Source organism: Staurois parvus, unplaced genomic scaffold, assembly GCF_062004578.1.
Source record: "Staurois parvus isolate SC_StPar_1 unplaced genomic scaffold, SC_StPar_1.0 ptg000727l, whole genome shotgun sequence".
NCBI lineage: Eukaryota > Metazoa > Chordata > Amphibia > Anura > Ranidae > Staurois > Staurois parvus.
In genome coordinates, this window is record NW_028318523.1 from 5,562,547 (window position 1) to 5,586,617 (window position 24,071).

Here is a 24,071-nt window from a genome sequence, read left to right on the forward strand (position 1 = left end):
TCAGATATCTCCCTTGGCGGTACTTTTTCAAAGGTTGTTTGCTTCCCATTTCTTGGTCAGAGCTCTATTACAAGGGGTGGCTCACATTGTACCTCTACTGCGATCTTTGCCGACTCATCAGGACCTCAACTTAGAGTTGTTGGACCTTCCAATCTAACCATTTGAGCCTACCAGGGATTTTTCCCTCCCTTTCCCTTCACAAAAAGTTACCTTTTTAATGGCCATTACCTCTATCAGGAGGGTGTCTTAATTGGTGGCCTTAGCTTGTATGGAGCCAGTTCTTTGTTGTTCACAAAAACTATTCAGTGCTGAAGCCTCAGAATTCCTTCCTTCTTAAGGTAGTCTTATTGTTACATTTTAACCAGGACTTAGTTTCACCTTCCTTTTGTCCTGCTCCAAAGTATCCAAAGGAGATTACCCTTCATAGTCTAGATGTTGTAAGGACTGTGCTAGTATATCTCGCTTCCACAGCCTTGATTCATCAATCTAGTGCTTTGTCTGCATTTCCTGAAGGCTCCTGGAAGGGAAAGGCTGCCTCTTGCGCCACACTTTCTGGGTGCATCAGGTAAGTCCGTACTTAGGCATATGACCTGAAGGAAATAGTTTTCCACCTCTTATATGAAGGCCCACTTTATCTGAAGCTTTGCCACTTTATCTGAAGCTTTGCCACTTTGCAGGCTGTTCAGCGTCAGGCATTGGTTTCCTAGATTTGTAAAGCTGCCACCAGGTTTTCTACACATACATTTGCCAATTTTTTTTCAGATGGATGTTCAGGCTTTGGTGGTCTTTGGCTTAAGTCAGAAAGTCTTCCTGCGGCTGTGAAGGGTCTTCTCAGTTGTTCCTCCTCTTTCTCTTCTGAAGCTTTGTTGTAAGGGGCCTGTTAGCTGTTGTTTGCCCCTCATGGATTTGCTTTTGAAAGACCTAGTAGTTTGAAAATTGTCTTTCTTGTGTAGTATGATGTACAATTTAAGAAAAAAGGGGTTGTTGCTTACCTATAAAATCACTTTCTTGGAGTATATCAGAGAACACAGGTCAACCCCCCGTCTCATGCTGACATTGTTTGCCAACAACTGGAAGGTGGAGCAATACCCAGTAGTCTGAGAATTGCCTCTCCTGTATCCTTTTGATGTAGTTCAAGGAAAGGGTATTTATAGGTAAGTCAAAACTGCTTTTTTTTTTCTTTTTTCTATAGAACACCTTGCTTACACTGGTTTTTACCCTTTGGTATATCTCCGCACTACTGATCTTCCTTGGCCTCTCTGCAACCAATTCTTATGTACATGCACTACAGTGATGACTTCATGGCGTTTCTTCGGTCGCTAGCTTCCTGATGGTGACTGCAGTTGACCGTGACTACATAATGTGTGTTAGTACATCTTCCTGTCGTATCCATCAGAAACCTTGGTGACAGGGCGACCATAACTTTTGATGTGACATACACATATTTAAAGTTTAAAATTGTATTGTTTAGATTTACATACTATACTTTAAAGAAGAGTTTTCCATAAAAGTGTACATTTTCTAAACTTAGCTGCATAGTTCAAGTAAGTACATAACATTGGCTAAAAAAAAAAAGGTTTGGATTTTGAGATGGTTGTGTAAAGTTACATTTATTTATTTATTTTTAATTTAGACTAAAGGCTTTTCTGCACTCAAAAAGCAATTGGAAATATTGGAAACTACAAGCCTTCCTTATGGTTCACGCTTACGCGAGCTATTTACTGTACTAGTTGAAAATAAGGTAATGTAGCATGTTCACATCGTTGGTTGGTTCCCATATTATATTTTTGTTTGTTATCATGCATCTAGTATTTGTTTTCAGTCCTTGTATAAGTCCCCTTTCACACTGCTCTGGTGCAGTTTCCCCTCAACATGGGTGCAGCGCAGTGTGCCCTCGGTTTAAGTGCGAGTTACATTTGTTTTTCCATAGACTTCTATTAGATCAGTCGTTTTTGGAGCTTTTTCTGAATGTGCACTAAAGAAGAAGCATGTTGCACTTTTGGTGCACTTTCAGAAAACACACCATCTAATAGTAGTCAATGGGAAAACGCAGGTAACCCGCACAAAAACCACAGGTGCACTGCGCTGCACGCATGCAGCGGGGGAAAAGTGCATTCTTGGGGCTTTGGCAGTCTCCCTGAACTAGAATCAAAGCAGACAGACATCACAGCCATATTTCAGAGTGACAAGAAGTGGATGCTTGACTGTGTTCTCACATCTTCCTATACAAATTTGATTTGGCCTTGGCTCACACTATAAACCGCATGTGAATCGCACATGAATTGCACCATATTTCTGTACAGTTCACATGTGATTCAGTGCAATGTGATTTGAACACGTTCATTTTGAATGGGCTCAAATTGCACTGCTTCGCTGTAAAGACATGCAAAAACCAGTGTTGTAACCCTACTGCAACCGGATTGCATGGCCGTTTTGTACCATGCGATCAGTGCAGGCAGGTGCACTGCGTTTGGGATGCACTGACACTCACTGTAGATCACAAGTGCAGTCCGATTGGAATGTGGTTCGTTAATTGCGCATGGTTCATCGAGTTATCCACATTGCATTTGTGTGAACCTATTTTTAGTGTGTTCCTGTGACCCACCCATATGTACAGTATGTTAAAGTAAATGCTGAGTTATTGAGTTAAACCTGAGGTAAGAAAAATATTTGTTAAAAAAATGTGAATAGAACGTTTTGTTATTTTCCAGTAGAAAAAAAAGTTGAAACCTGATTTAGGGCACATTCACACTAGGATCTGCATTGGAATTGCACACGAATGCTCTGCAGTTCCTGTGTGAATCACATGTAGTTCTGTGCAGTGCCATTTCTGCCCTTTCATTTTGAATTGGCTGAAAGCTAACTGCTCCTAACAAAAAAATTGCATGCACCACTTTTTGATATGCACTGTAACCAGATCACTTGCTACTTTTCTTCCATGCGATCCAGTGAGGGCAAATGACCTGTGTTTGTGATGTTAATTTTTGCACTGAACCCTCTGCAGATCGCAAGGGCAGTACGATTGGAATGCAGTGTGGGAAACTGCAGGGGAAAGCGGGTTTCTCACCGCATTCTAGGGTGGACAGGCCCTTCTTGTTGGAGAAGAGTTTCAGTGAGGCCCAAAGTTTATAAAACCGCTGAAAAATCCACCTGTAATAGCAGGAATCCAGGCTTCATTCTGTGACCAATAACATGACCAATAAAAAGACATTGGTCAATTGTTTGAGGTACTATTGTCGGAAATCCTTGTAGGCAGAGCTGCACCAAGTGCCTTTGGCAGAGATCATGACGCAATGTGTTTTTTGATGTAAGTGCGAAACTGCATTTGTGGTGCAAAGCCATTGCCTTTCATCCCACTTAAAGCACCATGTTTACTGTGCAGATCAGTGGAGGAAACTTTATAACGTAAGGAGGCTTTTTATAGGCAGCGACTGGGAAGCTAGTCGGAATTAGAAGGGCCACTGTGGATGAAGCCAAATACAGGGCAGATCTAGCGAGAGACTGGTTTAAGCCTTTGAGAGGTGAGATTAAGACAAGAGTTCACCTTCTAGCAGGACAATAATCGTAAACCTGCAGCCAGAGCTTCACTCGATTTGAAGTGTTACTAAACCCAGGACCCTGCATTCACTATATTTGATCTCCCAGGACCCTGTATTCACTATATCTGGTCTCCCAGGACCCTGCATTCACTATATCTGGTCTCCCAGGACCCTGCATTCACTATATCTGGTCTCCCAGGACCCTGCATTCACTATATCTCGTCTCCCAGGACCCTGCATTCACTATATCTGATCTTCCAGGACCCTGCATTCACTATATCTGGTCTCCCAGGACCCTGCATTCACTATATCTGGTCTCCCCGGACCCTGCATTCACTGTATCTGGTCTCCCCGGACCCTGCATTCACTATATCTGGTCTCCCCGGACCCTGCATTCACTATATCTGGTCTCCCCGGACCCTGCATTCACTATATCTGGTCTCCCCGGACCCTGCATTCACTATATCTGGTCTCCCCGGACCCTGCATTCACTATATCTGGTCTCCCCGGACCCTGCATTCACTATATCTGGTCTCCCCGGACCCTGCATTCACTATATCGGGTCTCCCCGGACCCTGCATTCACTATATCTGGTCTCCCCGGACCCTGCATTCACTATATCTGGTCTCCCCGGACCCTGCATTCACTATATCGGGTCTCCCCGGACCCTGCATTCACTATATCGGGTCTCCCCGGACCCTGCATTCCCTATGTCGGGTCTCCCCGGACCCTGCATTCCCTATGTCGGGTCTCCCCGGACCCTGCATTCCCTATGTCGGGTCTCCCCGGACCCTGCATTCCCTATGTCGGGTCTCCCCGGACCCTGCATTCCCTATGTCGGGTCTCCCCGGACCCTGCATTCCCTATGTCGGGTCTCCCCGGACCCTGCATTCCCTATGTCGGGTCTCCCCGGACCCTGCATTCCCTATGTCGGGTCTCCCCGGACCCTGCATTCCCTATGTCGGGTCTCCCCGGACCCTGCATTCCCTATGTCGGGTCTCCCCGGACCCTGCATTCCCTATATCGGGTCTCCCCGGCCCCTGCATTCCCTATATCGGGTCTCCCCGGCCCCTGCATTCCCTATATCGGGTCTCCCCGGCCCCTGCATTCCCTATATCGGGTCTCCCCGGCCCCTGCATTCCCTAGATCGGGTCTCCCCGGCCCCTGCATTCCCTAGATCGGGTCTCCCCGGCCCCTGCATTCCCTAGATCGGGTCTCCCCGGACCCTGCATTCCCTAGATCGGGTCTCCCCGGACCCTGCATTCCCTATATCTGGTCTCCCCGGACCCTGCATTCACTATATCTGGTCTCCCCGGACCCTGCATTCACTATATCTGGTCTCCCACAGTACACAGAACATAGAAGTGCACTTATTTTAGTAAATATAAACTGCTAAATACCTTTTCTCATCAGCAGTATATAGCAGTCTTGTGACTTTTATCAGTGTCAAGCCGAGCGCTGGTTAATCTTGTTGGAGGAGTTTTCATTCTCCTATGATTGTTTTGTGAGGTTGCGTGATCCCTGATCTTCTGTCCAGACAGAGCTGATTGGCCCTGTGCTGATCACATGCATTCTCTCCCCAAAACAACAACTCCAGCAATTCACACCAAACAGAGCATGTGCAGACTTGCTACTGCTACTCTGTACTATGGCAGATGGATTGGGGACCGCAAAAGGAGGAGGATCAGAGAAGACCGGATCAAACAGCGTTTTTACACAGTGCAGTAGATTAACCCCTTAGCTTCCATAGTGAGTATAACAAGTATGCTTTACTGCATTTACAGACTGATTTTACTGTTGTGGGTTTAGTAACACTTTAAGGGTTTAAAAACAAAAAGCCTGTACATCTTAAACTGATCCAGTGAAATCCTTTACCTCATTCCTAAAATGTTGTCGACTAAAGACTTGGTGTAATTTCATCTAAAGGTGGTTCTACCAAATAAGTAACTTCTAGGGAGAATATTTGTGCAACTATCCTGTAAACAAATTTTCTTAATGGGACCCCGCTTAGCAGGTGGATGACTGGTCCATAGCGAACACAGACCGCTTTTTTTTCTAAGGGGCGGTCGGATGGAAATGGACCGCCTGTCCGTTTCCATCTGACTGTCACCCAAACCGACGGACGGAACAGATCCCCATTTGTCTATTTTTAGCATACAGGATCGAATGATGGTGACACATGTCCCCTATCACCCCTCTCCCCCCCCCCCCACAACTGGAAAAGTAAAAAAAAAAAAAAAAGATGCGTTCCTGTAATTTAAATGTCATTTAATGTTCCAGTGCAGATCTCATTTTTTTTGCATTGTTACATTAGTCCATTTTTTAAATCTGGAAACCATTTATTCACACCCATCTATCCATATGTCACAAGGGATATTTACATTACCTGTGACATCACTGAAAGTGCTAAAAAAAAATTTTAAGTAATAGTGTAAAAAATTTCAAATAGAAAAAAATAAAAAAAGTTTAAAGCCCCATCCCCCCCCCCCCCAAAATCACCCATGCTCGCTCGCATGCACGCATACGTTAATGGTGATTGCACCACATGTGAGGTATTTCCATGAGCGTCAGAGCACGAGCAGAAATTATAGCACCGGACCACCTCTAACTAAAAATGGTAACTTGTAAAGGCTTATAAAGTGTCTCCTATGGAGATTTTTAAATGCCATAATTTGGATCCATTCCACAAGTGTGCACAATTTCAAAGCATGGCATGTTTGGGATCCATATACTCGGCGTAAATGGGTATTGTGTTTTGTGTGCATTACAATTCATGAAAGTGTATTTTTTTTTTTTTTTTTCAAAAAAATTGCAATAAAAAAATCTCTCAGCAAATACCATATGACATAAAAATTGTAAAACCCACCGTTTTATTCTAAAGGGTCTCTGCTAAAAATATATATATATGTTTTGGGGTTCTAGGTAAGTTTCTAGCAACAAATAATGATTTTTAAATGTAAGCAAAAAGTATCAGAAAAGACTTTTAAGTGGTGAAATTATGCTGTTTATAGAAGGCCTGCCTTATGAGAATCCATAGCGGTTCAGGCTGTAATATCTACTTTTCACATAAGGCCTAAGATCAGAACTGTAGTCATCTAGTCATCTTGGCGTCTTCCCCTTTCTCAGTGAAAGTATTGCTCTGCTATAATACTCTGCATGGATGATAGTCCCTATCAAACCTGTTGCTAGCAGTCACAGTTCAGAATCTGCTCCTTTCTATCTATACTGTCAGCCAACAGATATGTGTTTCCATCAATTTGCAAGTCAAATGTGACCATTTTTAATGCTGGGGATTGAAATTCCATTTTCCCGTGGAGGGATAGCATTCTGCCAGATAAAGGTATTCATACTATCCGGCAGCAGGCACCCAGCTCTACTTCATATTCATTTTTCAAGAGCGCCTACAATTTGTGGGATATCATCAGACTTTTGGGGGCAATTTCTTGTTCCGAGCGATTTCATTCCTTACCCATGGTTTTCTGCCAAAGATGATTGCTGCGCTGTATTTTGTATCTCGGAAAATCCACTTTAAGATTACTCGCTTGTGACAACATTACAGATAACATAGTATTTGAAGCCTGAGATAATTTAAAGGTTTAGTCCTCGGCAGGCTGTGTTTAGAGGAATGTCTTTTTTCTTGTGCTTTGGACATTTTAACTAACCTTTTCATGCATGCTTATCGCCAGCGAAAGTCCGTAATCCTGGTTTGGCGTATCCCATCATAGACTTATCAATTCCTGTGGTGTACATTAAGTGCATTTTGTTGTTTTATGTGCTTAAATGTGTTTAAATTATTTTTTTTTCCTTTACAGTTTCTTGTCTACCTGTTTAAACATTAGTTTGAAGCCAAAAGTCTAGGTTTACTTTCACTTTAAATAGTTTGTGGGTCCAAATTAATTATTTCCATTACTAATTGATGCTTTTGCTGCCTGAACAAAAATGAGTCAGGCTGAAGATTTCTCAGCCATTCTGGTTGTCCAAGGTGGAGAGACTGGCAGATTAGATCACAGTCTCCAACTCAGCCAATCAGAGGTGCATCAGAGTTATTTACCCCTGCAATAGTCCCTTTGCTGCAAGGGTTAACTCTCCAGGGCGCTCTTGAGCCTCCTTCAGGTACAATGGATTAATAGCATTGCACTGTACATTATGACATTATGACTGTCCATAGACCGGCGCTTCAGAGAGTAGAGGGTAAGTACCTGAGCAGAGTGTAAGGTAACTTTAATAAGCCCTCTAAATCTCCCCCCTAGAGTTTGTTAAAGTGGAACTTTAAAGAAATAAAAATTGTAAGACAGGCAGGAATTTTAATGCAGAAGAGACATGCCTTATCTCTTCTGCATTAAAGTTACTTACCTGCCTGTCCACTCCTGTAAAGTGAGCCACACATGCGCAGCTCACTCTACAAATTTGGCAATGCCGAATCTGACAGAACTCCCGCACATGCGTGGGAGTGACATCATACCCAGCCGGCGATCAAGACCCTGCAGCCGGACCCTTGAATATGTCAATGGCCAGGTGGGTAGCAGAGGGACTCTGCATTGCTGGAATGGAGGAAAGTATAGTTCCGCTTTAAAGTGTTACTAAACCCATGACCCTGTATTCACTATATCTGGTCCCCCACAGTACACACAACATGGAAATGCAGTTATATCATGGTAAATATAAACCTCTAAATTCCTTTTCTCATCAGCAGTATATAGCAATCTTGTGACTTCTATCAGTGTCCAGCACAGCACTGGTTACAGCTTGTAGGAGGAGTTTTCATTCTCCTGTAGGAGGATGCAGGACCCCTGACCTATGTCTGGACAGTTCTGGTTGGCCCTGTGCTGATCACATGCACTCTCCCAAGAAAAAGGAAAAAAAAAAACCTCTAACCATACTGTCAAGGTCCTACCTTTTCCCAGAGACTGTGCAGCTTCATGTACTGGCGTCCAGCTTGGGTTTCTGCAGAGCATGGTGGAAGTCTTTTATGCCTTCAGGTCTCTGAGGTCCATCCCCCAGAGGGGTGTGGCTGAGTACATATAAGCCTGTGATCCGCACATGCTCTTTGCACTTGTGTCTTTGTGTTGCTACAGCTCTGTGTATACTCTCGTGACTCTTCTGGTATCTGACTCGGCTTGTGACTAGACCATTCTCTGTGTTTTCCTTTGATCTGACCCTCCGTTGCTGAACCCGGCCCGTGACCTGTGACTCTTGTCTACTGTTCTGTACCGTTTTGTCCCGTTGTTGTCAACCCGGCCTGCCTGACTACGCTATTGTCATTCCTACCAGCTACACGCCATTGGCGGCGGCCATTACCGCAGCCGGGGTGTCTCGGGGGCCACGACCTGGTTCCTGGCTGCGTCAAGTCCATCCCCACCATCAGGGGCCCTGGTGAAGGGTAGCCTGGGACTTAGACTCTGCGCCCTGAGGGACTTCGGTCTGTTGGTGGTGGTTGTCGTCAGTCAGTGCGTTACCCTGCCACTAGGCCTACCCGTCCGTTCCACAGCCCTGCCCTGACACATACACACCAAACTGAGCATGTGCAGCTTACCCTTGAGCCTCTGTTCTATCAGGAGATATTTAGGAGACACTGAAAGAAGAAGAGGATCAGGGAAGACAGGATCAAACTGTCCTTTTTAAACAGGAGGATTAACCCGCTAGGTTCCACAGTGAGTATAGCAAGCATGCTTTACTGCATATACAGACTGATTTTATTGTCGTGGGTTTAGTAGCACTTTAAGTCTAACCCCTACAATGTTGGGGGGGGAGGGGGAGGTTCACAAAGGCTTCAGCTTGTATAAGAGCAGTGTGAACAGCAAGCTTTGACAAAGCATTTGCATATCTTTCATCAAGCTTTGTTTAAGCTTTTAAAGCACCATTCCTCCAGTTTGTAAATGCCAAACACAGATCCTAATGGGAATTCCGACTGCCGCTATAAACAAGCTTGTTTAAAATGGCAGTACTTTTATTCACGGTGGATTTGATTTAAATCAAACTGATTTAAATCACGATTTAAATCACTAGTCCAGGGGTGGCCAACCTGCACTAGTCAGTAGGGCTTGATTTAAATCCTAGTTTTCTACATAAAGACTAATTCTTGCTGGTATAACTTTAATATGCAAGTAGATGAAGATTTTTAGAATAACAACTTTTCATATTAGTTTTTTATCCCCAGTTTAATATATTTGGACAACTTTTCTGTTGTACTTAGGAAGGAGAAAAATAATCATTACCTTAATAATAACAATTTAAATAGATTTATTCAACTGAAACAATAACATTCCAGCATATGTTATTTTCTGAAACAAACATCCATGTTTGTTAACTAATTTGGCTAAACAAAATCTATATATTTTAAGAAACTTAGACTGTCAGCCCCTTCCTCCTCACACTTAGTTTCACTTTCTTCTTGTGCAGATCTATTCCACTCCAAACAATCAGAAAAATATTGTTTCTATTCTATTCACTGAACTTCTTGAAACTTAGCACTGAAGGGGTTGATTCTGTATTCATAGGTTTGTAGAAGTTAGGATGAAGGTCTTTTTCTTAACTCTGTTCATGTTATAACATTTTTGCTGTGAAGAAGAGGCATGTGATCTCCGCGGAGTCAAATTCAGTTTTGAGAACTGCAAAAGTAAACCAAGCATCTGTGATAATATCTTGTAGGCAGAGAAACTGCCCAATAATCTTACAAAAACCTCTGGAAGAGCCCGACATTGTGAATGGATTCATGGAATTTATTTACCCAAAAAATTAAACATATACAGCCTTATTCTACATAATTAAAAAACTAATCTTTATTTCATGATGGAATAACCTTTGGATGGTAATATATTTTCCTCAAAAAGCATTTTATTTAAAAAAATCAGATTTAAATAAAAAAAATCCGATTTTATTTATTTATTTTTTAAATCAGTGATTTTATCCACCCTGCTCCTATTAGGATCTGTTTTAAACAATTACAAACTGGAGCTGAATGGTACTTCAACCCTTTCGCTGCCAGATCCATATGTTGTATGGACCTGACAGCGGTGGGGTAGTTTACACACAAACCAGAGTCTAAAGCCACCAGAATTGTGTATAAAACTGATGAGCAGACTTTTGCCTGTCGGGTGGAAGCAGTCGGGTGACTACGGTGCCATGCACACAAATTTAAGGTTTGACATGTTGGGTATCTATTTCCTCGGTGCAACCTCACCTTTTATATTTTTCTAGAAACGTGGGTAATTTGTTTGCTGGAAAATTAACTTTTGCATTTTTTAGACCTTTGTGGTAATATCGCATGACATAAAAAATTGGAACTACCACTATTTTATCCTCTTGGGTGTCTGCTTTCAGAAAATATATAATGTTTGGGGGTTTTGTGTAACCTTTTTTTTTTTTTTTAAACATGTGCAAAAAAATGCAAAAACAGCTCTGGCAGCGAAAGGGTTGAAAATTTCAACAATGCTTGTTGAAAGATCTACAAATGCTTTGTCAAAGCTTGCTGTTCAAACTGCTCATTTACAAGCTGAAGCCTCTGTGAAACAGGCCTAATTCCCAGAGGTCAGCTTCGAGTAATGTTTTTAACTGGCCAGTGTAAGTTTCAGTGGTTTTATGATTTTTTTTTTTTTTTATGTCTTGCAGGACCTGGGTGGAGTTCTGGAGTTGACATCAAAGTATGGCAGTGATTTCAATTTTGACATGTATATGAAAGTCATGATGTTGTGCTGTTACAAGAGCAAAGCAAAAGAAGCACTGAAAATAAAACAAGAGATGTAAGTAATTGATGTCTTATCCTCCTATTTGAATTGTGCCCTAGAGCAGTGGTCTGTAAACTACAGCCAGAGGGCCAGATGCAGCCCTTTGCCAGCCCTTTTCTGGTCCTTGGGGCACTATTTCTCCCACTGATTTGAGGCATTATTCCTAACACTGACACCAACCATCAGACACTATTCCTTATTGTTAGAAATGATTTCTATAGCGCCAACAGTTTGCTCAGTGCTTTACAATATAAAGGGAGACAATACAGCAACAATACAGTTCAATACAAGAGGGTTAGGAGGGCCCTGCTCCTTGGAGCTTACAATCTAGGAGGGAGGGGCTGGTGGTACAAAAGATAACTGTGGGTGGACTGGTAGGAGAAATAGAAGATTCCATTATTAGCTGAGGGCAGGATAGGCTCCCCTGAAGAGATAGGTTTTCAGAGATCGTCTAAAAGTGAGCAGAGTAGGCGATAGTCTGATAATTGGGGTAGAGAGTTCCAGAGGATGGGGGAAGCTCTGGAGATGAGCATGGGATGAGGAGACAAGGGAGCTAGAGAGCAGAAGGTCGTGCGAGGAGCGGAGAGTATGGTTTTGGTGATATTTGGAGACAAGATTGGTGATGTAATTTGGGGCAGAGTTATAAATGGCTTTATACGTTATTGTTAATGTTTTGAGTTTTATCCGATGGGCAATGGGAAGCCAGTGGAGGGATTGGCAGAGAGGGGTGGCTGATACAGAACGGTTAGTAAGGTGGATGAGTCTGGCAGCAGCATTCATGATAGACTGAAGAGAGGATAGCCTGCGATGAGGTAGGCCAATGAGGAGGGAGTTACAATAGTCAAGGCGATAGCAAGGGAGTGGATAAGTTGCTTAGTGGTTTCCGAGGTTAGGAACGGCTGTATCTTGGAGATGTTGTGGAGGTGAAGTCTACACGATTTGGACAGCGATTGGATTTGGGGCTGAAAGGACAGATGGGAGTCTAGGATTACACCTAGTACCCTGGCATGAGGGGAGGGACTGATGGTTGTATTCCTTCCACTAATACCAATGATGGGGCACTATTCCTACCAGTAATACCAATAACAGGGCACTATTCCTCCTCCTACTGACCACAGGCACTATGTGACTGAACACCATACCTGAGGCATTGTTTGCTCTCTCAGATGCTGGGCCTTGGACATTTTCTACCCCTGCTAGCCACAATCTGGCCCCCAAGAAAAGTCCCTATGTCTCCAAGACCCCTGCTCTAGTGGATGCCATTACAGGGGCAGGATGTCTAGGGAACTGAAACATGTCTGTTCCTTTTATTTACCAGCTTTGTGCTCACCTTACATTTTTTTTATAGAACCAGTCTTATAGTGGTTGTAAAGGCTGAAGGTTTATTACTTTCTTACAGTCTATGTATGAAGGTAAAAAACCTTCTGTGTGCAGAAGCCCCCCTAATACTTACCTGAGCCCCATGGTGATCTAATGATGTGCATGAGCGCCTATGCTCATTGGCTGAGACAGCCATTGGCTCCTGCTACTGTCATTCACAGCCAGAGAGGGGATGGGGCCAAGCCACAGCTTTGTGTGTAAATGGACATGCAGAGCGGTCATGCAGAGCAGCTGCTCAGTCCCTGGAGGCAGTCAGCGAGGAGGAGGGGCCAGGAGCATGGGCAATGGACCCAAGAAGAGGAGGATTGGGGCTGCTCTGTGCAAAACCACTGCACAAAGCAGGTAAGTATGAGATGTTTGTTATTCTTTTTTTCAATTGCCTTTAATATCACTTTAAGATAGTGGAACTGGCAAATGGTAGAGATGTTAATAATAATAAAAAAAAAAAAAAGTATGGCTTATGTGCATACAGGAGTAGCAAATGGTTTCCTTAAAGCAGTATTAAATACAAAAACAAACATTTATTATATTGCAACTTACCAATTCTTAGATGTGATGGCTGCATTCGTTTTCTATTTAGGCTTGCTTTCTTTTATTTTCAGCTGGTGATTTATCCAGTCTATTTTTCAAAATCTGTCCTGCAGATGTAGCAGTTACAGGGATGAGACAATCCATTTACTACTAACAGGGGCACCTGCAGTGGTCAGCTCTTATTTATGTAAAATCTGTATTCCAAAAGGAAAACACTTCTTAGCTGACGTTTGGCTTCAACGTGTTAGTATATTCAAATCTGCTAGTTCATCTAACACTCCCCTTCCCCCAGACTGACAATGCTGCTCATCCAGAGGTGCCCCTTTGTGCTTGTACCTCCATACGGGCTTTCAACAAAGCAGGAGGAAGCATGAATTAACTACGAGGGCACTCATCAGCCCCCTCATAGTTGACAACTTCTAGATGTCTGCCATAGTGGATGATGGGACTTGTCTCTTTATTTACAGTTTCCTGCAAATGCATGACCTGGCTGTGCAGTTGGAGGCTTTCACAGCCGTGCCAATTTGGAAATGTGACAGTAGGTGCAGGAGAAAGAAACGCCCATCCGCTTTCGCAAGGGGTGAGGGCATGAAGCAGGAACTTTAGCATGTTCTACCCTAAATATGGGTGTAATATTTTCTGAAAGATGAACTTATCCTTTAAGTGATCCTTTAGGAGTGCAAGGATAAGCTGTATTACCTTAGCTTTGGCTCTGGCAGGATCCCTGCAGCTTTATGACTGGTCCCCCACAGCGTCCTTTTTCGGAAGGTGGTATTTTTTTTTTGTATGTTTCTGCATTGGGGTTGATTTACTAAAACTGGAGTATGCAAGATCTGGTGCAGCTGTGCATGGGAGCCGATCAACTTCAACCCGTTCAATTAAGCTTTGAGAAAAAAAAAAACTGGAAGCGGATTTGTTTCTATGCAGAACTACACCAGATTTTGCATTCTCCAGTTTTAGTAAATCAACCCCAATGATTGTAAAGGTTTCTCCTGACAATCCAATAACATATTGATAGGTTAAATGGCTTCCACCCAAAATGACCCTAGAGTGAGTGCATCTGACATTTGTAAGGACATCAGATTTGTACAGTCCTGTAGGGCATGGATTAATGTAAATGTTTTTTATGTGCTTTATAGCTCACTAGAATTTTTTTGGAGCAATATATTTGGACCTCAATATTTTAGTTCTTAAAGGAAATTTCAAATCCATTCAGGAAAGAAAAACTTTTGATCTAAGAATGATATTTCTATTTGACACAAGAGATAAGGGCCTGAATTTTGACATGGGATTCCTCAATCATTATCCAACAGTTTTATGACTATCACGTCAAGCATGACTGCCTATGTGAGTGTTGTCTCTCCCCCCCAGACTGTGCTCTTGCTGTGTCTTATCTCTGTTCTCTTTTTTTTTTTTTTTTTGTTTCCCATCCCCTACATCTCTTCTAACATTCTGCTAAAACTTTGTGATCAGCACTGCTTGGACCTGAAGAAGGTGACATTCCCCGAAAGCTTGTCCTCAAAATTGTATGTTAGTGTAGATAAAAAAAGTATCACGGACAGTACTCAATTGTTTCTGTCGCAAATGCACTAATACGGCTACAATCACCTTGGAGCAATATAAAGAGTGACTTATTCTGCAGTGCAGTAGATAGAACATTTAGCACAGAGGGTGCTGACACATAGTAACCAACCAGATTTTAAATTATATTAATCAATCAGCACAAAAATCACTTGATGAAACCCAATCTTATAGAAAAGTTATTCACTTCCACACTTGAAAGTTAATCAAACTATAAAAAACTTTTCTTTTACAAATTAAATAAACATGCAAAGTGTCCAATGGATAAACAAAATGTCCCCAATGTCTTAAACACCATACGTAAAAGTCTTTTTTCTTCTTTCAAAATAGATATCTTTCTCAATTCACGAAGTATCCAATGACCATAAACCTCAAAAAGAAACAAACTCAAAATAGTGTCATACCCTTTATAAAATAAATTAATATGTGCCACTCACTGTGCATCATGCAAAATACATAATTAGTGAAAAAAAAAATATATATATTTTTAATATAGATATATATGCATATATCTACACACGCACATATATTCTACAAACTTATATATATATCCAAACTCTCAAATGTGAAACACTCCGAATTGTGTCCACTGCAACAAATCTGTGAATCATTCCTGTGTGTATAACCACACTCTATATAAAACAGTGATCACCTTAAACCCCTTGAGACACAAAAAAACACTCCAACTCGTGTAGTAATGGATAATTACCCTATAAATATATCAGAAGGGCATATCACAGATTTAGGATAACATCTGTCTTCAGGATGCAACTCAGTCTTACGAACTTTCCTCCATTTCCCTCATAAAAGAATCCGCAATTAGATGTGGTAGATCAAATAAAATATCCATTTATCCGGTAACTTACATTTAAAAATGAAAGGAACAGCTCCTCTTAACAGAGACAAATGTATGCGTCAGAAGTCGCGTGTCCCTGCGTGACGTCTGACGCATCGACGTCTACCGGAAGTGCGATCGTGGCCATTTTGGAAGTGGGAACATGTGGTTATTGTTCCCTGGCTTGACCATACATTTGTCTCTGTTATGAGGAGCTGTTCCTTTCATTTTTAAATGTAAGTTACCGGATAAATGGATATTTTATTTGATCTACCACATGTAATTGCGGATTCTTTTATGAGGGAAATGGAGGAAAGTTCGTAAGACTGAGTTGCATCCTGAAGACAGATGTTATCCTAAATCTGTGATATGCCCTTCTGATATATTTATAGGGTAATTATCCATTACTACACGAGTTGGAGTGTTTTTTTGTGTCTCAAGGGGTTTAAGGTGATCACTGTTTTATATAGAGTGTGGTTATACACACAGGAATGATTCACGGATTTATTGCAGTGGACACAATTCGGAGTGTTTCACGTTTATTTTTATATATATATATATATATATATATATATAAGTTTGTACAATATATGTGCGTGTGTAGATATACGCATATATATCTATATTAAAAATATATTTTATTTTTATTTTTTTTTCACTAATTATGTATTTTGCATGATGCACAGTGAGTGGCACATATCAATTTATTTTATAAAGGGTATGACACCATTTTGAGTTTTTCTTTTTGAGGTTTATGGTCATTGGATACTTCGTGAATTGAGAAAGATATCTATTTTGAAAGAAGAAAAAAGACTTTTACGTATGGTGTTTAAGACATTGGGGACATTTTGTTTATCCATTGGACAGATTTTAAAGTACTATAGCGAGTTCAATTGAGAGGGATATCTGAATAGGTTGGCTGGGAATAGGTTCTAGGAAAATGCAACATTGGCTTGCTTAACCTGACTGTATGAAAATGTTTTCTTAAATGAATTGCCGTTATCTATTTTAAAAAGGCAGTAAAATCTTTCGTCCAGCATTAATAAGCCTATAGCTGAAAAGTGGAAATTATTTTAGAGCTGGTTAAAATTCTCTCCATAAATAGGTAGGGAATTTATCCCATTTTTATTTTCAGTTGAGGGCAAGCTGTAATGGTTTGGGGTCAGTTTTATTTTTTCAAATTATGGTTTAGCCCTATTTGCGCACTGAATATACGTAAATACTTTAAAGCAGGTGCATATATGGCATTTGACTTGCAAAGTACTTTGGCTTTCAAAAAAATGTAAAAAAAACACAGCAAAAACTGCTTGCCTTCAAGTTGCTTCTCTTTGATTGAAACTTCATTTGAGCAAGCCGCACACACGAGGACAGGGGGAAGACACTGCCTTGACTCTCTTTTTCATCTGTAAATTGTAGCTTAAACTACTAGAGTTCATATTAGAACAAAAACTGTGCTATGGGCTTCCCAAGGCCTCCTTACACACTGACATTTGGCACTCTTGACCAGATGACTGTGATGTCATTGAACTTTCACATAGAATCCTGGTAGAGCTGAAGATTCCAAATCTTAAGTGCAGGAGCAACTTCTCATGAGATTTTACATTTTGCTTCTACAGTTTTTTTTCGGATGCAACTCTGATTCTTGCTGGGGTGGGGGCTACAAAACAACCTAGCTTGCTTTTTTTTTTTTTCTATATTTTTAGCACCTTTTGCATTGCCAATTTGAAAATAATGCTGTGCCACGTATAGGACCAGAATCCTAGGTGAAAGCTCATCTGTTCTTTTGCTCACTAAATCATTGTGGATGTTTCACTTCATTAGAGAGTGCAAAGAGCCTTAAAGTTGTTGTAAACCCAAAAAATCAAAATTGAAATGACCAGTCTATTTCACTCAGCATAATAGCAGCCATCACTTGTCCATAGTCTGGCCAAGAAGAGAGCAGCCAGTCATCTGAAATTCTCTCTGCTTTCCTACAATTAAAAAACCCAACACATGAAAACAAATTGTCTCTACACCCCCCTCTCCTGTGACTGACAGACTAATTAGGAGTCTCATGCATGGAGGAGAGAAGAGCCATCCACACAGACCACTCCTGAAATAGCCTAGCTGGGGAATTACTCAGAGGACCATGCCAACACTATGTGCTTATCTCTACTAAGGAGATAACCACATAGGAGGAGGAGGGGGATACATGCTTTCACATGTCATCATTATCAACTAACTGGTGGGCCAAATGGCCTAACACAGATTTAACCCCACAGCTGCCAGAGAGAGCTGCCTAGCAGGAGGATCACAATTATCCCCTCAATGACCGGCCAGTTTTACTGTGTAACTATTGGGTGTTACTTGAAAGTAGGGCACTACAGTAAAAGTGCCAAACCATTGAGGGGTTAATTGTGATCCTTCTGCTGGGCTTCCTCCCCGGGAGCTTTGGGGTTAAATCTGTGTGAGGTTGTTTGGCTCCTGTTAGTTGATGATGACCTGTGAAAGCATGTACCTGCTTCCTCCTCCTCCCTTTGTACATAGTTACATAGTCTGGCTGAAAAAAAGACAAAAGTCCATCCACTTCAATCATAAAAAAAAAGTTATAATCCTATACCCACAGTTGATCCCAGAGGAAGGCAATAAACCCAGCAAAGCATGATCCAATTTGCTCCTGCAGGGGAAAAAATTCCTTCCTGATCCTCCTGAGAGGCAATTGAACATTCCCTGGATCAACTTGACCTATAAATATTAGTATCCAGTTATATTCTGTGTATCAAAGAAAGAATCCAGGCCTTTTTTAAAGCAATCCACTGAACTGGCCAGAACCAACTCTTGAAGGAGTCTGTTCCACAAATTCACAGCTCTTACTGTGAAGAACCCTTTCCATATTTGGAGATTAAATTTCTTTTCCTCCAGACATAAAGAGTGCCCCCTTGTCCTCTGTGATGACTTCAGGGTGAATAGCTCTACCCTGAGTTCACTATGTGAGCCACTGATGTATTTATACATTTTGCTCATATACCCCCTTATGTATTATACATGGAGATCATATCCCCCCTTATGTATTATACATGGAGATCATATCTCCCCTTATGTATTATACATGGTGATCATATCCCCCCTTATATATTATACATGGAGATCATATCCCCCCTTATGTATTATACATGGAGATCATATCCCCCCTTATGTATTATACATGGAGATCATATCCCCCCCTTATGTATTATACATGGTGATCATATCCCCCCTTATGTATTATACATGGTGGTCATATCCCCCCTTATGTATTATACATGGAGATCATATCCCCCCTTATGTATTATACATGGAGATCATATCCCCCTTATGTATTATACATGGAGATCATATCCCCCCTTATGTATTATACATAAAGATCATATCCCCCCTTATGTATTATACATGGAGATCATATCCCCCCTTATGTATTATACATGGAGATCATATCCCCCCCTTATGTATTATACATGGTGATCATATCCCCCCTTATGTATTATACATGGAGATCATATCCCCCCTTATGTATTATACATGGAGATCATACCCCCCCTTATGTATTATACATGGTGATCATATCCCCCCTTATGTATTATACATGGTGATCATATCCCCCCTTATGTATTATACATGTTGATCATATCCCCCCTTATGTATTATACATGGAGATCATATCCCTCCTTATGTATTATACATGGAGATCATATCCCCCCTTATGTATTATACATGGAGATCATATCCCCCCTTATGTATTATACATGGAGATCATATCCCCCTTATGTATTATACATGGAGATCATATCCCCCCCTTATGTATTATACATGGAGATCATATCCCCCCCTTATGTATTATACATGGAGATCATATCCCCCCCTTATGTATTATACATGGAGATCATATCCCCCCTTATGTATTATACATGGAGATCATATCCCCCCCTTATGTATTATACATGGAGATCATATCCCCCTTATGTATTATACATGGAGATCATATCCCCCTTATGTATTATACATGGTGATCATATCCCCCCTTATGTATTATACATGGAGATCATATCCCCCTTATGTATTATACATGGTGATTATATCCCCCTTATGTATTATACATGGAGATCATATCCCCCCTTATATATTATACATGGAGATCATATCCCCCCTTATGTATTATACATGGAGATCATATCCCCCCTTATGTATTATACATGGAGATCATATCCCCTTTATGTATTATACATGGAGATCATATCCCCCTTATGTATTATACATGGAGATCATATCCCCCTTATGTATTATACATGGAGATCATATCCCCCCTTAATCTCCTCTTCTCAAGAGAGAATAAATTCAGTTCCTCTAATCTGTCCTCATAGTAGTAGATAAGCACGTAGTGTCCTCGGGGTCCATGGTTGCTCAGCTCCCTCCAGCCTATTAAAGTCTGCAGTCTCCAGTGCATCAAATGCTGCCCAGTGTTTATGGGGATAACTGTTTTCTCCTCAGAGCGGACTCCTAATTAGTCTGTCAGTCACAGGAGAGGGGGTGTGGCGACACAAATTTTTTTTCATGTGTCAGGATTTTTTACCGTGGGCTCATGTACACGGGGCATTGGGAAAACTCTTCTGAACGATGGAAACTGACTGCTGGAAAACGTAGGTTAAAAAAACGTCAGTTTAGCCACACTTGCATACTGCGTTTATGTGTGTTTGCGTTTAGAAGCGTTTTTAAAAGATAACCTCAGGAGACCTTTCCAAATGCCCAGAATGTACTGAAAAATGGTACGTAATTAACTATTTCAGACATTTTGAGAGAAATAGAGAGAGCAGAAGCAGAGAGAGCAGTATGTGTTGAGATGACCTGTCTTTTCTGGTTGTATTCACTATGGATCCCATCATGAGCATAATGAGGCACGTTCTACCAGTTTTTTCTTTCACGTGAGACATAGAACTGACTGCACTGGTGTACCGGGTCCATTTGAATACATGGAATCTGCTTTGCATGCATTTCTGATGATGAAAAAAGGCTCTGGACAACATCTGGACATGGAACAGTTAAAAAACGCTTCTAAACTCAAACGCGTTTAACCGCATTTACAAGCTTTTGGCATTTGAAACGCCGGTAAAATCTCCTGAATGCAAGTTTGGTGCATTAAAAAAAAGAAAAAACTGTAAACTCAACTGCCTGTAAAACAACATAGTGTACATGGACACATAGGAAAACATTAGGGAGAGTTCAGGGGCCGCTCAAAAAAATGCTGAACGGCTCCTGAACGTCAGTTTAGCAGCTGCAGTGTACATGGGCCCTAAGATAGCAGAGAGGGTTTCAGATGACTGGCTGCTCCTTTTTTGGCCAGGCTGGGGACAGATTACTTCTGCTGCTATGCTGTGTGAGGTATACTGGTCATTTCTGTTTTGTAGACATGCAATGAAATAAACGAGTTGGAAAGATGGAACATTCTATTAAGCAGGACTCGGTGTACATATGTAGCCATGGTGCTAATGTAGTTACAAGCCATACACAGAAGTAAGGGTTTTTATACAGTACCACTCATATGAGTACTTAAACTGACCATTCAGTGATCTGTCTTCGCGGAGTAGAGAGCGGTCACTGTCAGTCACTGCTCTGTGCTCTGCTCCTGTGCCAGGCTGATGCGGAGTGGATGCATCTGGGTTCGGCCTCGCTGAGAGCTGGAGCCAGCTGTCAATCAGGCAGGTGGTTGGATTACAACATTGTCAGGAGCCTGGAGCAGCACTGTGGTGTTGTAATCCAACCAGCTGCCTGATTGACAGCTGGCTCTGTGAGGCCCAAGCCGGCTTTAACCCGCTGCTGGCTGATTCTGGGTCACAGGAGTGCACTTCAGTGACTCAGAAGAGAAACATGGTCAAAAAAGCTTTGGCCATGCTTCTCATTTAATTGCTCATTTAGGTCTAGGGGACATAGAAAAGATCAACTTGCCTGATATTCTTTGCTGCTGGACCAGTTCCAACAGCATCTTCTTCCCCATGCAACAGTGATCTATGGTCCTGACATCATCAAAAATCAATGCAGGATCCATAGCCCCGCATTGGATGTGATGACACTGAGGGACAGCCAGCCACCGGAGCATGAGGGCTGTGCCATCTGGGGAGGGTGTGGAGGATCAGGTACGTTAATTAATGTGCTTCATGTAAACAAAAGAAGCAGTTAATTCTTGCTGTGTGGACACTGCCCCATTGCAGGGCAGGAGTTTCACATTTCACAGAGCTGCACTTTTAAAAGAAATAGAATACCAATATATTTCTCTGTTTAATGTGTTTGATTTTCTCACCCAGAAATCGCAGAGGTTTTACTGAAATACCTTCAATAGACGAGTACAAGCATCTTTTTACCGTGGTGGCATCCAATGGCCTTATAGAAGGTAGGTTCCATCTCTTCAACGTGCATTATTTTCATTCAGTAAAAATATCTCTCCACCGCAGTGAAAAAAGGACTCGTTATTAATGGTATATCATGCCCTGGAAAGTGCCTGGACATTTTGCATATAAATTTGCATGTGAATTCACCCAAAGCCTCATGGACAGTGCAGGCCATTAGTTTTAATGGCTTGGCAGGCTTGTCATTTACATTTGCACAGCTCAGTGCATTTTGCATTTCTATGGCTTTTTTTTTTTTTTTTTATTAGCATTGCTGTTTTGGATTGAGTTTGAAGATCATGACTTATGGCACAAATTGCGTATGTGCCCACACTAATGGCTTTGTTTGTGCTTAAGAAGGTTTGATGGCTGAGTGTAAACCTAAAATGTTAACCTCTGTGGAAAGGAACCGGCACAGCTCCTAAAGTGATAGGGAGATACCCTCTCCCCCCTCGCTTTTAAAACGTTCTTAACTTGGTTTACCGGTCTCTTGTAAATGAAGTTAAAGGTAGGAGATATCTGCAGTATAAAATTGAGTTTTGTCAGCATTTAGTCTCATTCAGTAGACAACAGGGTACATGATTAGTGGATGTAATTTCCCTGGCATCCATCTTTAGTACCTGGCTGCTAGCTAAATCCTTTGGGTGAAGTCACACTATATGCCGTGACAGATGTTCCACTGTATGGTAAAATGTCTGTCACCCCAGGAACACATGAAACCATTGTTTCCTTTGTGCCTCATTCACATTGCAATACAGCCTGTGGCTGCCCTGCAGCGTGTCTTGATAAAAAGCAGACATGCATCGCACGGCTGGACGTTGGCGTGAATTACGTTTTATACACTTCAAATAAAGTTCGTACAAAAAAAACCAGGAAGCCGTATGATGCGATGATTCACAAACCACACTGCCCCCCAGCGCAGCCGGCAAAGGAGAGCCGCCGCAGTGGTAAAATGCTGCAGCAGCTCACCTTACAGTGGGGAAAACAATTATTTGATCCCCTGCAGATTTTGTAAGTTTGCCTACTTAACCTCCTTAGTGGTATTCCCGAGTGTAGCTCGGGGTAAAATTTCAATACCAAGAGCGGTAACCCCAAGCTACACTCGGGCTTACCATGCTGCGTTGCTCAGGGGGTCCCTGCAGCACTTACCTTGTCCTTCGCTCCCACGATGTGTCCCCTGCAGCGTCCCCGGCCATCTCCTCCGGCCGATGCCGGCATCCGGCTTCCGTGTTCCGGTCCCTGTGCAGTCGGGACGTACGGGCGCCGGAACCGGCGGGAAATTTGAAATTTTTAAAAAATTTAATTTTTGCTGTCATTGCTGTTTCAATGCATTTCACATATATTTTGTCCCTGCTCCTTTGTCCTGCGCCCTGCCTGCATTTTGACTGTTCTTTCTGCCTGGAAACTTAGAAACGTCCATGGCGTCCAAAAAGCGTCCCTTTACGTCAAAAGCAGTTTTAGAACAGCGATAGTAAATCAGAACCACTTGCAGAATTGAGTGATAATGATTCGTGGGGAAATTCGTCATCAGACACTGAAAACGATTTTGCGACTTTGCTCAGCGATGTGCGAATTTGCCTCTGTATTTCAAATTTCAGTGTTTTTGGTTTGATTATATTATTGAATTAAATTTATTATATTTTTTTTATGATTATTTATTAAATTATAATTTATGATTTTGTGTTTCAAGTTTTATCATATCCGGAATGTTTACTAGACTCTTGTTCGGACAGATTTCAGTCGGTTATTCCTAAAAATTACAGCCTACAATAAAAAAACTACATATTTCCATGCAAAAAAATGGTACGGCTTTCAGCACAAAAAATCGGAAAGATTCATACCGCCGAGGAGGTTAAAAAGAAATGAAGGGTCTATAAATTGTTATCATAGGTGTATTTTAAATGATACCAACAGAATCACAAATCCAGAAAAAAAACACATGATGCAAATGTTATGAGTTCAGTGAGAAAAATAAATATTTGATCCCCAAGCAAAACATGACTTAGTACTTGGTGGAGGAACCCTTGTTGGCATGCACAGAGGTAAGACGTGTCTCGTAGTTGGTTACCAGGTTTGCACACATCTCAGA

At 41.7% G+C, this 24,071-nt stretch overlaps 1 protein-coding gene across 1 annotated transcript in view; it reads left to right on the top strand.

The window, feature by feature from the left end:
• LOC149445344 (leucine-rich PPR motif-containing protein, mitochondrial-like) overlaps window positions 1-24,071 on the top strand; it is a 164,207-nt gene that overhangs the window by 121,400 nt on the left and 18,736 nt on the right. Inside the window, exons 20-22 of the mRNA XM_089653936.1 lie at window positions 1,634-1,741; window positions 11,148-11,278; window positions 21,902-21,987. Of these exons, the coding sequence (XP_089510062.1) occupies window positions 1,634-1,741; window positions 11,148-11,278; window positions 21,902-21,987 (325 nt within the window). The remainder of the gene's footprint in view (window positions 1-1,633; window positions 1,742-11,147; window positions 11,279-21,901; window positions 21,988-24,071) is intronic.